General features: G+C 31.9%; 1 protein-coding gene across 1 annotated transcript in view; it reads right to left on the bottom strand.

Moving 5' to 3' along the window:
* Positions 1-5,734: 5,734 nt before the first annotated feature.
* LOC100568937 overlaps positions 5,735-17,710 on the bottom strand; it is a 72,126-nt gene continuing 60,150 nt past the window's right edge. Inside the window, exons 4-5 of the mRNA XM_029488180.1 lie at positions 15,525-15,695; positions 5,735-7,997 (exon numbers count right to left, since the gene is read on the bottom strand). Of these exons, the coding sequence (XP_029344040.1) occupies positions 6,778-7,997; positions 15,525-15,695 (1,391 nt within the window). The 3' untranslated portion in view covers positions 5,735-6,777. The remainder of the gene's footprint in view (positions 7,998-15,524; positions 15,696-17,710) is intronic.

Genomic DNA, 17,710 nt, shown 5'->3' with positions numbered 1-17,710 from the left:
TTTGAGTTTTCAGCAACAACAACAGAAAAACCGTTCATTATTAAGTGTGAAAATTGAATAATCATCGTCGTCCATCAACACAAGACGAGGATCAATATTGCGATTATGACGATTACGAGTAACTCGATGAAAATGAGCTTCAGTAGAATAATAATGGTACCTATATCCGAGTATAATTATTTTGTCCATCGGTGTAACTGTTTATCTTGTTTGGTCATGTCGGCTTCGATTATTATTATATTTTGAAGTTTAGCAATAAACACAGCAACGGTACATGTTGCGTTTAATAATAATATGCGATTGTTTTGTTTTTATTCGCTGGGAACACATGTTTACGAAAGTAATTGATTAATCGTTACATTCAACATCACATAATACCACATGAGTCATAATATAAAACACATTTGTACCTACGCATTATGATATCCTGTCGAAACACAACGTCCGTGGTTCAAATAATGCTTTGAATTTTCGCGATCCCGTTTTTTGGCCCACTGACTTATTTTTATTATTATTTTATATTTTACGAACAAAATTAAATTTAAAAGAAAAAAAAACATTTTATTATAATAATAGTATTAAACATTTTATATTATTAAATTATATTAGAGTGAGCTCCGTTTAATGCGTTAATAATTTATTGCAGGTTTATAGAGACAACCATTTATTGATTTAAAATTATAAAAACCAAATCATAAGCAGTAAAAAATATAATATTATGGTATGTTAAATTGTCATGTTTTTATAATCACCGTGTATGCTATATAATTTATTTACTTTTATTGTTTGAAAATTTGAAATCTGAGCACATCATAACCATAAGTTATAACATGACATAATGACTACCTATGTAATTTTAGGCTTATATAGAAAATAAAATTCACGATGCTCAAATAAACTTATTGATGGTTTCTTTTCTTAATAGCTGTAAATTCTTTTTCAATAGCATGTTTATAATTCCTTTTATTTTATTAAATTTAAAGGTATATAAAAGGTAATATGAATTATTTAAATATATATATATATATCTTATGGGAATCATTATCTATCATTCAATAAATTTAAGAGGATCAAAATGATCAATGTGATTAAATGAAGCTGATCAATAATAATTATTTGTACAATATAATAAATAATTAAACTGTAGATAAAAAATTAAAACCAACCCTACAATTGAACGGTGCCGATCACACCGACTGTATACACTTATCCCTTTTTTATTATTATTCTTGTCAGGTGCACACACCATTGATATAATACCAATAACATAGGCATAAAATACAATAGAATACAATATAAATAAAACAAATAAGCAATATAAAATATTAAGTATTTCATAAAGTATTATTGATTGGTGATTTTGTATGATTTTGGTTTATTTATAAGCGTGCCACAGTGGCGTAGCCAGGATTTTTTTTCGGGAGGTGCTGATCAACTTTTACACTTTTACACATTAAATACGTACTAGCACAAATAGATAGCTGAAAAGTGTTAATACATATTGTATATTTTAAATACAATTTAAGACTTTTTGAGCTACTATCATAGACCATTAAAATAATTTTTAACATTTCGGGGGGGGCTGCAGCCCCCTCAGCCCCTCCCCTGGATACGCCACTGGCACGCAGTTAATTCTTTTGCATATACCTTTTTTTTTAGATATCTTCTGGGTTGTTGGTGTAAGGACAAGCTGAGGATGTGATGATGCGTCACATTGTTTCTTTTTCTCCACACAGGCACAGAATGTTTCGAATTTTTAGTAGCCCCTATTTCTCTAAAGTATATTACATTCATATATAATTATAAATTAAAAAGTAAGTACATTGATTTGGTATAGGGAACCATTCATTGTCAAATACTACTGAAAACATATTTTTTATTTAATTTGTATTTAAAGCTTCAGCTTATACACGATGACATCTAAATGAGTATAATATCGAGTTATCGAGTTATATAATAATACTGTATTAGTGTATCATAATATACTTTGCTATTTTTTTATAACTCCTGTTTTCGATCAGGAAGGTGGCACAACAATCGCTGCGTTGTTGTAGGTATACAATGAATATATTCATAATAGTGCGTACACAATATTAAAACATTGATGTTTCCTATATCAAACGAGATTTCTAGATTTACAATACTATAATAACACTAGCTGATCCCGTGCAATTCGTGATCCGTAAAAAATTACGACTCTTAAAAAAATTGTAATTTTGTTCAACTCTTTTTGGGGTAGCTCGCTGCAATAAGTGCAACTCAGCCACCCTGGTAGGCAATGTGCGACAATTCGATTTTATGTATGCTTGCACCTGCATATCTGCCCGATTAAACGATGACTACCAATAATAAAAAATTACTATTTCGATTAGTTATTTCTACTATAACCAATTGAAACTATTTATAAACAAACATTTCCATCGTAAATCTCAAAATCCCTGTTTGAGCACCTCACCGGACTCCTATATTGGTCCAAAAATAATTTTTCAGTTCGAACCACCAGTAGTTCCTGAGATTAGTACGTTCAAACAAACAAACAATCTCTTCAGCTTTATATATTGGTATGGATATAGATAATAACGCAATTGCGTGACGTATACATTACAAAGCAAGTGTATCGCGTACATCCTCCAATACCCAACACTGGCGTAAAATATAATAATATACAGGTAACTACTTGTATCGTATAAATAGCTGTTAATGCCTTCGATAACGATAGGAACATATTACTAATAAAACAGGGGAAAATGTTTAAAAAGGAAATTATATAAACGCACGCCATTATAATAATATTACAAATAGTATTAAATACATACCGATTACTGGCGTTTGGCACGCGCTGCTTCGCCAGACGAACTCCCTGATGCGTATTCCATATTATTTATTATAATATAGGTATATTATCGTGAACCTATAGATCGTTAAGAGGATGTATAGGTAATATATAACTAACGTCACATAATTATATTATTACTGTAAAATAAATTCACCGTACCAGTCTACCACACGTCGCACTGCAAAAACTCGCCCTAATTATTCATGCGCAGTTCAATCATAATTAGCACGCCTTGCATGAATTCGCAAATCCAAGTTTTGAAAATTACACGACACTCCTTCACCCTTAAAATCAAAGTTACATCGAGAGCAACAAAAACACGTCTTTCCGTCTCTTTCTTATACTAATAATTAACATTTTCGAAATTAGGAATCCCCATGTGGTACAAACTACATATCAAACGCAAACATCAATAGTTTTCACTCCAACAAACATATTTTTACCTGTCGTCTTACCAAATGCTTATTATTATATCAGCAACTTCAATTTGCTCACATACATTAAAATTCCAAAAGTCCTAAAAATGATTCACTATATTATAATATTATAGCTGCGCACTGCACAGTATACTACTAGAAAACAAATTCACAAATCACAATAACGCATAATATTTGTTGTACAACCCACTTGTTCCCCGTCGTCCTTTTACCACTCTCTTTTGACAATCCATATCGTTGGCTTAGAGACCATTTATTTATTTTATTTAGAGACCATCTTCATAATAAATTCATCGTTACTAAACAAAAATTAAATTCAGTAAGAACCTGAAGTTGTGTCAATGTATACTTATGTAACCCCGTATTGGTAATTTTCCTAAATATCATGTACTTATATTCTTTATTGTATTTTATTGTAAGCATTAATTTTATACGTATATTCAATTATTCGATTCCTATAATAAAGTGTTAAAAATTTAAAAATAATAAATTAGGTGTTTTCCGAATGTATTTATCTAGGTGAGTCTCCCATGCTTGGTGCTGAGTCTTTTAGTCTTTAGACGTGGATCAAATTAGGTTCAACAAGTGTAAATTTGATGCATTTTATTTTTATCTGATATTATAAAAATTCCAATTTCGTTACATTTATCTGTATTGCTTTTTGATCGTTATATTCTCTCGAATATCATATTATTATAACTTATAAGCTCCTTGGCAGTTAGTGGAGTGATTTTGTATCACTGCTCTTCGGACGAAATTTATCCAAGAACACCTATACATAACCAACCTACATACAAAGAATATCATACAAATTTCATGTGACAAAAATTGTGGGGATTACGTAAGTACTTAAGCGATCAGAAGATCCTCAATATGTTTGTCACACAACATAGTAGTATGTAAGACACTGTATAATGTATATTATATACATATGTATTGTATTGTAAAAATAATAGAAAGTTATTCACGGCGCCGTCGACCGTCGTACAATCGTACACCGTACACTCGTACATCACGAAAGTGTCTCACCACTATTATTTTTATTTTTAAATCATTATAAGCCGAACAATTCCACTTGTTTAAGATTAAACTGTTTTTTTTTGTGACTAACTTCATCCACAAATAAAATAAAATTCACTAATGTTTCCTTGAAAATGTATAATTCTTCCAATCATATAAGTTTAGCCGTTAAATTATGGTTTTGAAAATATATTATAATATAATTGTAATTATACTAACGATTTATGAAACAATATCATAAAAAAAATCTCGGCGACGCTGCTTAGTTTAGGTACCAACAGTTTGACAAGATATATAGTGGAAAACGAGAATTTTTTTGACGTTTGCACTATCGATTTTTCCGAGATCTATTGAGAAACGCTAAGTTCTATTATATAAGTTATAAAATATAATATTACATTATATATTTTGATGACATTCCTCTTTCATGCAACTATGTAAGTTATACAGATTGTTAGACCTTTACTAATTAAGCTGCTTTCAAATTTACACTGATCTCAATTATTTAATACTATGCATATTATTTGCATATAATAATTGCGTTTATAGGAACATACTAAACACAATTTTTTCTATATTCGTATATTTTCATTGTTTTAGTAATGTTATTATCTGTATAGCATCTTAAAATCACTAAATTGTGCATTATAAATAAACTAAATAACAAAACTTTGATTTTTCAATGTTTCCAACGTTAAGCTTTACACTTGTCGTCTTTCCAAACTTACATCGTAAACTTTTAGTAGGTACTTATATTTAGTTTTCACATTCCCATTGACTTTCGAGTTTTTTGTTTCTCTCTTCTAGCTTTGTTCTAAATTTACTTCGTATACTTTTTTCTTTGGCTCTTATAAGTTCTAACTTTTGACAAATGTTCTACCAGCAAACAATAAAGTGCACGTAACGACAGAAACCCTTGACTGAACAACTTAATAATATCCATTTATACAAAATATAATATATTAATATATTAATTTTTAATATTTTCAAAGTGGATAGTCTGATTGAAAAAGTATATATGGATATACATTATAGTTTACTAAATATGTATTTAGTTTATTAACTTCTAAATCCTAAAATAATATAATATCATTGTTGTATTAAAAATTATTCAGTTCTGGGTTAAACGATTGTTAATCCATATTCCAAACTATTTTTATTTGTGTTGTACGAATGTGTAAGTTTAATTCCATTTATTATTCATTGCTTAACTTCGAAAAAATAATAATATTCTGATACTATTTTTAATTTTTAATGTTTGTTATACCTACTTTACATTTATAAGTTGCTTCGGCGATTACTGTCATAAATATGTTTTACGTAAATCAAAACAAAACAATTATTGAATCAGATATTATTAAGCTAAACAAGTATATACGAGAATGAAAAATTGTTTGTATTTTTAAATGGGCGTAAATTGCAAAATTCTAGACTACATAAGTTGTTTTTATTTGACATACATTTTTATTATTGTCGACTATCAAACAAAAACTGGTTAATGTTTTAAAATATAATAATAAAATTTAAATTGTAAAATATCTGTTCAAATATCTGATATATATCAACGTAACGTGAAACACTAAATACTAAATATAATGTACAATCTTAATTATTTAAAAAAAGCAAAAACAAAAACAATGTTCAATATACAAAAAATAATAATAATAAACGTATAAATAAATTTTAATCTTACAATAAAATTGGCACCAAGTGTTAAAAAATAAACAAAACGTCTAAGTCTAACAATATAATAATCATTCTATGTATATTGTATAATATATTATATAATAATAATAATAATAATAATAATAATAATTGCCGTATTAGAGTTGAAATACGACGAAAACGAATTTTTAGACTTAGACACGGTACAATATTTCAGAGGGGTGAGAGGATGACCCTACTATATTACACAACATATATATAATATAGTTTTGTGTCTTTGATCAATTACTTAACGAAAATATAATAATATAGTGCCATTAGTGGCTATATAGATGCGTATATACATGAACCTACTGCGAATTGATTTGGCGCACATTCAGTACCTACATATTATTTTAATAAAAAATTTAAAAGGAAACTGAACTAACCAAACGGTTTAAATAATTGTATATACAAAAACAGATTTTGGTTTAAATAAATTATTATCAAGATACCTACCTAAATATACTTAAATACGTGACTCAGACATGTGCATAGTATCATACAGTATACACAATATAATATTTTATATTATTTAATCTGGAGACCTATCGCCATCTTGCGTTGTATACGCATATGATATAATAAAATATAAATTATAATACTATATCGATTCTTCAACAATATTCAAAAAAAATTAAAAGATTTTAAAAGAAAAAACGATTTTTCTATGGACAAATCTCGTTTGATGCAACGATGACGGATGCCGGGGAAACTGATGACCGGAAATAATGGGAGTACACGTCCCGAAGCGAAACACGCGTGGGCATGCGACACAGTTTACAGGAAATCCGTTATGAACACTCGTTTCAGGTCGGGCACACTACCACCGTGGTGTCCTCGGCCACCGCCGCCCAGCCGTCTGCCGGCAATTCCACCGAAGCCACCGCGATGTCTGCCGCCGTGATGGTGGTGCAGCTGATGGTGTTGGTGGTGAAACTGCTGCTGCTGCTGCTGATGGTGATGCTGCTGCAGAAGTTGAGAGGCATGTGGATAACCCGCGGCGTTAGCTGCGGCATCAGCAGCCGCTTGTGCCGCGACAAGCGAGTCGACCGACAAGACGGGCGTGAGACGTGCCTTGGGCCTGCGTGGCGTCGGCGGAGTGGGCGGCAGAGCTGGTGCTGCGGCGCGCACTTGGAGCCTGTGGTGTTGCTGGTGATACTGCGACGGCTGTGGGTGCTGGTGGTGCCGATGGTGCTGTGGCTGTGGCTGCGGCTGGTGGTGTCTGGCTCTTCTGGTGGGCGCCCGCTGGTACGGGACCCGACCACTGACGGGTGATCGGTCAGTCGCGGGTGGCGTGACGTCTTCACCACTGCCGCCACTGCCGCCAGAGCGATCAACGGATGCCGCGAAATACTCGAAATCGTCATTGGCCGCAGTCGTGGCCGAACACACGCTCCGGGCGGACAACGTGGCGTACCCGCCCTCTTCGTCACAGTCGTCGCAATCGTCCCGCCTGTCACATCCGTCGTCCGAAGAATCGTCCTCATCGTCGGCCGTCGTTTCTGCCACCGTTACCTCCTCGGGCCTCTTTGCCCGACACCCTTCGTCGTCCACGACCGCGTCTCGGCCACTGTCGCTGCCGCAACAACTTGCCTCGTCGTCTTCGTCATCGTCTTGGGCGTACAACTTTTCACGGAGCTGTTGTAAGTTTTGAGGCAATCGGTTGTCCGTCGCTCGAACGCCACTGATTACGGCAGCGACGCCTGCCACGATCGTCTGGTCGTCCAGGCTGTCGGCCGGCGTCGAGTCGTCCGCCACCACTTTGCAGTCATCCACCGTCGTCGATGACATAGCCGCTGAAGCGGTCACCATATTGGCGAACCGCAGTGACCGGTGATGAAGCTGCTGCTGTTGTAGTTGTTGTTGTTGATGCTGTTGCTGCTGATGGTGGTGGTGGTGTTCGTCTTCACAACAGTGACCGACCGCCGAATCGGTTGCTGTGTGTATAAAATGTGGAGGTGGTGGTGAAGCCAGTAAGCCACTCATCGTCCTAACACCTGAAAAACCACAAGACAATAATATTAATATTGCATGTCTCAAAAATCTGATTTTATAATATTATTTATAGTTAAAATATTATTTTCTTCAAATTATACAAGATAAAAATCAAATTTATTATTTTAAATTTGCAATTACATTTTTCTGAAAATATTTGATTAGTATATTTATTATTTTGATTGTATTTTGACCTTTAACAGCACTGCCTCAAGCAAGTTTATTTTCGTCAATATTGAACCTGTTTAAACCCGATTTCACAATATTATCTGTACCTACATTCACGGCATAGACGCAATCTAACCAATTGCCATTACTCATAAGTTTTTTTTCTATATTTTTTTTTATTCTGTATTTATATATTTGTTTCACTAGGTATGATATATAATATGCTCAATATTAAGCAATTATAATTAAAAAAAACAATTAAATAACTGTCAGATTAGTGCATGTGAATATGTCAGAAGGAAAATAATGTCCCCCGTTGTATAGGCTGAATATCTATTGGCAATAATATCACTGAGTAATGTTTACAATAATATGTACTGTTATTGTGTGTCGTAGGTACTCAACAAAAATTCGGAAAACGTTCGATTGCATAGTAGGTACTGCAGTGGTTACTGATGTCGACTACTCGACTATACGGTTGTAAAGAGGATATAAGAACAAATAACAAAAGTCCAAACGATATTAGACTATGCAAGGAAAATTATTGTAAAAATATATTATAATAATATCATAATAATATGCGACCTATCTAAGTGCGTCATGAAAATTTGGCATTTTTATGCTCAGAGCAAGTAATGAAAACGTGTTTTTTAACGTTTTTAGTCAAATATGTGCATAATATGTTACATATTATATACGCAGCATAAACATATAAATAAAAAAAAATACATGCACTAGATAATAATATATTATAGGTATTATACAGAATATGGATGTATATTGTTGAACGTTGGATCGTTTCGTTCACATCGGCGTAATCCAGTGATGTATTATTATTTGTAATCACAATGATAATTATACGTATTGTATTTGAAAAATGATTCTCAGTCTAGGTAGTCCACGGGTATAGAACGGCCAAGGTTTCACCTTAAGTCGGTTATTTTGCTTGTCGACATTTCTCGACCTTTCTCGCGTGTGATTTTTCTCAAAAACTAATGAGAAAATTGAAAAACGACCTATTTCAAGTAAAGTAGGTATACTGAATTCTCGAATTTCCAATCGACTTACGCGAAATCTCGGTTGGAAAATTGTTTACCGAGTAAAATATTAGAGTGACATTCACATCATTGTGAAGCCAAAATAGATTTTCTAGGAAATCAGAATATACAATTAAAAGTTAAAACTACATTTTTTTAAACAATATAAACATCAAAATATTTTATTGCGTTACGTGCGCTTTCTCGTTTTGTACTGTGCATTGTATACCCATCTAAAATATAATACTTTATTTTTTACAAAGTATGTCATAGGATATTATATACCTGCTGCCTTTTATTACTGGCACACGATTTTTAGCCCTGTGACCCGTATTATACAATATAATTTTATAATTTGTACATTGTAGGTAATAACTAATAGGTATATGCCAACCTCTAATAATCGGCAATAAAATAAATACTCTGACGCCTATATATATATATATATATATATTATATATAGACAATATCATTATTATTATTATTATATTGTTGGGTTACGGTGCACGGTCAAACGTCAACGCCGCCGTGATCATAATAATATACTTTTATTTTATATAGATGAAGAAAAAAAAACTCGGATGTAATATATAATGTAATAATTATATTTGCTGGACGTCGTGTTACACGCTCGGCGCCGGCCGGGAATTGCATTGGACACGAGAAAAATTTAATAAATATTCCAATGGCCCTCAATGTGCCCAAATCACGTCGCTATTCATTCCTTCTTCAGATATTTTTTTCCCCTATATTTTATATTATATTGTACAATCGCGAGAAGCCTATTGTTTGTATATCACTATAATACGGTATAATAATATTATAACTAAGTATATATTATATTGTATTGGTACGTATTCGGCACGAAGGCCGTGATAATTACGCGCACTCTGTGCGTGCACTATATATTTTGTGGGTACCTATCAAAAATATATAAAAATATTATATTTTAAAAAAATAGGTCCGTTATTAGTTATTACTTATTACACATTTTTTATAATTTAGTATAGTTATACTATACTATCAGTTATGTACTACGGCATACAGACGAGATGATTTTTTTTTGTTACAACCGAAACTCGTATACGGTTCGCAGTTATCCGTTCCCTGCATTTGTGATATTAATTATTCACGTACGACGTACCTATACCATATTTAACCAGCGATGAGTTTAGTCGGTAGAAATCATCGAAGTTCGGCCGACAAGTCTCCCGTGTCCACTGAAATGATAACATAACACCATATAACAGTATTCGTATTATTTCTAGTGTACCTATATTATATATTATGATATCGCGTACTAGGTAGGTATAGTGCAGCTTTTGACTGATATTATATTCGTTGAGTTACTCGACAAAAAGAAATAGATACATAACCAGATTATACTGTAATCGACGACATTTAAAAACGAATTTCATGTCGATTTACTCCGAGTGGTGGTCTTACGTACATGAATGGTATATACCTGATACCTATATATTATACACACGCGTGGTAATTACCTACACGCGGTGCAGCGTTAGTGAAAAATTAAACACCTACAACATGTTACAAACTCGTGTCGTCGTCGTTTTTGTATTAGGTACTTTTAAATTCAAGTGGTCCTGATGGAGGGAAAAAAATTCATAATGCAAATATTATAATGATATACTTCTATATATGTGTGTATGCGCGTCGACCTTATGGATTTTCGACACGTTGACAGTTTAGTTTCGTAGGAGTTTTATTTTTTATTTCGTTTGCAATTATTAGATGAGCAAAAAAAAAAAAACAAACCGATAAAATTCCCCAAAAAAAGAAGAAATAACGATTGTACATTACACACGGATAATCGGATAAGTATGCATGGCTCGTGTCTTAAAATCACTACGTCGATAATCATAATAATATTACTATGAATTATTTATAATATATTATTATTATTATTTTTGTTCACCAACGACGACGCGGAAAACTGCAGTAGTGATGGCACGCCGACGCAGCGACTGAGTATACAACTGAAGAGACGCTGGTAAACGAAATAATTTAACGAATCGAAGACCCGAACACGCGAACCGTAATAATAATAGCAAACACGGCGTTTTATTAATCAGCATACATATTTATGTACAAACATAATATAGGCAGGTACGCGATATAGGTACAAAATAATATTATCATAATAATATAATATATACACACGCGGAATTCGAAACGCGTAGCACAGCCTGAACAGAATAACGCACAACGGTATATTATTTTATTATATAGGCGCGCGCACATTTCATAATATAATATTTATGTGTGTACGCATATTATATATTTTTATAACGAGTGGGCCTACAGCCGTACTCGTACTATATACAAATATTATTATAATATGCACGCTGTGCTTCGCGTGTAGAATTTTCGGTTTAACAACACCGAACGACACAATTTTTTTGCTCGACGACACGACTGAATTACAATATTATTTTGTTGGATATATAGGTACGGCGATGAGGTAGGTAAGTATAATGTAGTAGGTACCATCTATTTTATAATACATGGAGCGACGTTCCTGTATATCATCTTGGCACGCGTTGTTAATATTTTCCACGACGGCGATGATGATCATGATGATGCTAATGACGATTGATGATGATGATGATGATTATGATGACGATGACGAAAATAATGATAACACGTGAATGCAGATATTTACAGTTACCTGCAATATCACATATTCGTATACAATACACGGTCGTATAATAAGGCACACGGCCCAAAGACTTGAAAAACGAGGTACGTGGTCAACAATATTTAAATAGCTACATTTATATTTCAAGTCAATTTTTTGATTTTTCGATAAAATATTGTAACTATGTGTACATCAGAATAAAATTAGAGTTGATAAGAAAAATTTCTTACAAAATAAACAACTGCTTTAACTTTTAATCGTTTAAAACAGTGGTGGCCAACTACGGCCCGCGGGCCAAATCTGGCCCGCCATCATTTAATATCTGGCCCGCGAAAGAAATATAATATTTTACATTTACGTAAAAAAAATTTAAGTATACATTATTTAATCCCGTATCGCCATATCGTAGCGTTTTTGTTGTTACTAAATAACAAATTAATACCTACATTTTAAAATATAAAACGATATTTTGTATAGTTTATATTTATTTTTATATGTGTTTTAATAATTATAAAAAAAAATTATGGCCCGCGGTAAAATTTTTTTTTTTTTATGGCCCGAGTTAAAAAAAGTTTGGCCACCACTGGTTTAAAACATGAATTTTTGTTTAAAATAATATGTTCTTTTCGATTGTTTTGTTAAATTATTTCAAACATACTTAAAACACAATTTAATTGAGTTTGAAACAAAATAAAAAAATTGGATGTCCATATTATTATGGATTTAGATACCTGATTATGATACGTATATGAACTTAAAAGACTAACTACTTATTCAATTATTTATACTTGTAAGATTTGTTAGTAATTGCTAAAATAATGTTAGTCTTGTAATATTTTATCTTTATTTATAAGACTTAGTTGTAAACTAATTGTTTACAGATATTTCGTAGTTACCAAAAGAGATGGAACTTTTTAGTATTATTATTGATTATAAATACTATCAATGGTATTATTGGTGTTACTTTTTTAACAGTAGGTAATCAATAGGGCTACTAAAACATTATTTAATTTACTTATGGAAATATATGTATCTTAAAAGTTAAAATATATTCGACTGTATTCTTAATTAATTATCAAACAATGAAGATAAATAATAATTAACTATTGCAAAAATTTAAAGTAAAACTTATAAAGAGGCAAGTAGCTTTTTTAACAACTGTTTTATTGCAATGTTTAAATCATTTGTTTAATTGTTTTAAACACTCGTATAAAACAATTAGCCAATATACTGCAGCCGGGTAACAAATTCTGGTTTTTGTTGTGTTTCTTTTTTTAAAAACAATTTAGATTGTCCTGTCTGTGTTGGCAGTAATTGAGTTTATGTTTTGTTTTATTTTCTTACCCGGCACAATAAGACATTGTACAAAATATGGGTTTTTTAAAATCATAAGCACTTGAATTATTTTAGATAACCGAAGAAGTGGACCAAAACTTTTGCAAGAATTTACTTGAAAATTTAGTGTAACCAGTTGTTAAAAATACGAAAACCCATAGTTATATGCATTATGACTCGTTAATTATTATTATTACCGTTTGAATGACGCGTAAGTCGATGATATCGTGGACATAATCGTTCGTACAGACTTGCACGTACTTATAAGTAAGTGTGCGTGTCTGTCTGGAGTCAAACGGTTTTGTAACTGTAACAAACACGATGTACAAACGAAGTAAAGAAACAATCTAAGCTTAATAAGTAATAACACGAGTTAGGTATACGGCGATGGGGCCACGACATTTGACAGGGCCCGAAGCGACCGCTGTGGCGGTCGTGGCGCATTATGTTGCATCGGGAGAAACCGGTCTCGTCTCTCGCGGAAAAAGAAAATCGGAGGTTTAATATTATTATTTATATAGGTAACACATTATGATATTATTATTATTGTGTTGTACACTGCAACAATATAATGTTACCCAGTGAGGTGCACATAATACGGACGGCGCGCGAAGAGAGTTTCGAAATGATTTTATTCGTTTTTTTGCGAGAAATTCGGTCGACGCTGCCGCCGACGCCAGATGGAACGCTCGACAATACGAGCTCGCAAAATTCGCATTGAATATTTTATAACATTTTTTTCAACGTTTCAGTGTCGCAGCCGTATTATCACGCGGTGACGACGGTGACGTACAATTTATAAAATCTGTTAGATTTTTATTATTTATTTTTCTTTGTAGAAATTTCATTACACGCACTGCACAGCGTTGGCCAATATATTATATTGTGTTTTTTGGTATTATATATAATAATAGTATGTACGGCCGCGGCATTGGGCGGTCGTCGTCGTAGGTAATATAATAATAATAACAACACGACGCGTTTGTTATTACGAGGCGAATTCCGGGATATGTATAAAATATAACGCGTACCTACCTACACGCCGGCTTATCCGTGTGTGAATATAATATTATTCGAGAAAGTCACATCTGATGCGCAATTCGACAGACCCGACACGCATACAATATTAATATTATCACCGTGTACTAGTATATTATTATTATTATTATTATTATTTTTTGTTGTTATTATACTATATTATTATGCTGAAGATATGGATACGAGATTTTACGATCAGATATTCGCATGTGGACTGGTCTGTCTGGCGGCACTAAAACAATTTAATGTTATGGGTTCAAAACAAAATACAATAATATATAAAAATAAAATATATTGTAAACATCATTCAGACAAATATCCCAATCCCATATAGTGCGCATTCATCGATACATGACACGACGTAAACAGAAATGGATGGTCGTTACGGAGTTGATCCAATTCACGCGACTCGTTTCGACGTAAAATATTATTATTTATTGCGCTGTATACTCTCAAAAAAAAAATGCATTAATTGAGTGTGTATAAATTAAAAACCGTCACCGTATAATTATTACATTGTGTCGGGACAACCACGCGTCCTACACAGATCTTGAATTACTTAGGTACCATATAATAATACGCGTATATGTATTATATTATTATGGTACTTAATATAGACTTGTAGTATATTATAATATAATGTGCTGAGGCTTATACAAATCACTAGAACAAGTGAAAAATAATTTACTGCGCTGGGTGAACTATAGTAAATTTATATTCATACTAATGCGCAAGGCGTTCAATTATTATCTATTAACATAATATGCATATAGAATGTGAAATATTTATGCAGAAATAAGAGATTTTATCTGTAACGATCATAAACTATCATGTACATTTTGATAAATTTAAATATGTTATAATATTTAATATTGAAATTAAATTTATACATATTTATAGCGTGTTGCTATTATAGTCGGGTATTAGAATTTTTTCTTCATGGTTACCACAGTAATTAGAAATAAATTGTATCTAATTTTCTATAAAAATAATTTTAAAAAATGTATTCATATATAGATACATAAAATATATTTAATAATTTTACTTTGTCTAAATATTGTATTACCTAATAATTATTTAAAAAAAAAAATATTTTTATTTTAAACGCTTAATACACATTTTCAGGCTTTTTCGCATATTTTGTCGTTTTATTAAATATTTTTTAATTTGTACTAAGATATTTTCAATTAATTTTCTATGTTCATCAGTCATCTGTTGAGAGAGATGCTAATAAATGCGTGTGTGTGTATGTGTGTGTGTGAGAGAGAGAGAGTGAGTGAGTATGTACGAACCTCGTCTATAGTTGTGCAGAACCGGAACTCTGCCATCCAGGCTGGCGAACAAAGATCCGTTGGTGATGGGAAATCTGACCGCTTCGCCGCTGCCGCCGCCGCTGGAAGGTGGTGGAGGCCTTCGGGCATCTTGCAACGAACCGTTGTACGGGCGGAACTTGCCATGTAAGCCTGCAAACAACCGCAAACATGTGTTAAATGAAAACTATTAAAATATCAATATATAATATTTTCTAGTTTTTACGGTGTGTTTGATTCGATATAACAATAAGTAATTTAGTATTCAACAAAATATAATCGTATTTTTTGAGTAAACGAGTTAAGTTAAAATATAGAATTTCCGTCTTTGAAACAATTCTATATTATTATGTTTGAATGTATTATAGTACTGGTCATATTCAAATGACGTATATATTCTACATTGCCTATGGTCGCAGGGTTGATTGATTAATCAGTCTGTACAAGTGTGTATCATTTTCGATTTATTTTAGGAATCGTGGTTCCTTGTGGACAGTTATATTTATAGTAGAGGCTTAAATGTTTTACATTAACTACACGCCGCCAATGTATATAATGACTAATGGTGTTTACATAACTCTCACCCCGACATCCTGTATATGATGTGTAACTGTGTAAGGCAATCTACCACCACCCTTATTCGGTCGATTCGCTGAATATATACGGTGAAGAATGTAGTAGTGCTTATTCTTTTCTAGAATTCTAGAAGCAACATATTTGCTGCACTGCAGGATAAAATATATATATCATTCTCATTTCCGATTTTTCGGGACACGACAGTAAGTTACGCTTGGAACAATTTCAGTATATATATCATATTATATACCGTATATAATTGTATATATGTATGATACTTTCAACGTTGTAACTTAAATACTTTCGTTCTTCAAAGTTATGTATCGGAGTATTTTTCTTAAAAATACAACGACGTAACAGTCATGCATTTTTCACCGAGAGATGAAATATTGAATAAATGAGAAGCGAAAAAAATGTAATTCTTATAAGCGATAAAATAGCCAACGCTGCGTATTATAATATCTAACCGAACATAATATAATAACATGTAATATATCTTTCGGTGTCAATAATCAACACCACAGCTGTAAAAGGTTCTGTTTTTGTTTTACTTTATAATTTTCTCAGTATATTTGATTCACATTATTATTATTAGAAAGAGAAAATAATTTCTATTAAACACGTCTTTTTTAGTTTAGTTTAAACACGATATATTATACAGAAGCAATTTTTTTAAAAATTAAATACCAAGAATTCGAGAATTCGTGAAATTATTTTTAGATTCTGAGTGGAACGATTAATGTATTGATTTTACAATGATGTGTGTTTTTTTTATTTTTTTTTTTTTTGTGTCTGTGTACACGATAAGTAGTCGAAATAATGCTTCGATTATCAACTTCAGTTTGTTCGATTGAAAAGTGAATATCGTTGGTGCATTGGGGAGGTCAAAATTTAAAATTTCCAGTAATTTTCAAAAGCACCGTGAAAAACAAAAGAAAAATTAAGGAAAAACGGGAATTTTTACGCAAAATCGATTTTTCACAAAATTGAATTTGGTTTTTGGTGTAACTTTAAAGCAAATGACCGTAGATACATGAAATTTTCAATGGTTGTTTATATTTCCATTTTCTATACACGATGACATTTTCAAAATATTTTGATTTGTTTTGAGCTGTTTACGGATAATTTCAGTTTCCAATTTAATTAGTTTTTATTTCTATAAATATCAATAAAACTTTATTTGTTGAGTAAAAATACTTGAAAACTTAATACAAGGCTCCTACTATATTGTTACAATGAGATTTAAAAAATATTAAAAATCCTTAGTCACAGTTTTTTTTATTAGCATTTAAAGTTCAAAAATTGACATAACATGTAAAACTCACGAAAATTAGCAAATTATTTTGAGTTAATAATTCGTAAAAATTTTTCTTTTTAGAACTAAGATTTTAAAATGTAATACAAGATTCCTTATAGAATAATCTACCTTTATCGAAAAAAAATGTCTATAAGAAACTCAAATTAAATTTTTATGAGCGTTTCAAATTCATATTTTTACAACATTCGATATTCACTCTATTTCTTACGTAACGATTTTCTTATTTTGTTGTAATTAAAAAACAAGAGACTGTAGAAACTTGAAAATTTCACTG

Source organism: Acyrthosiphon pisum, chromosome A1 (assembly GCF_005508785.2).
Source record: "Acyrthosiphon pisum isolate AL4f chromosome A1, pea_aphid_22Mar2018_4r6ur, whole genome shotgun sequence".
In the NCBI taxonomy this organism is placed as follows: Eukaryota; Metazoa; Arthropoda; class Insecta; order Hemiptera; family Aphididae; genus Acyrthosiphon; species Acyrthosiphon pisum.
This window is presented reverse-complemented; position numbering and strand designations above follow the sequence as displayed.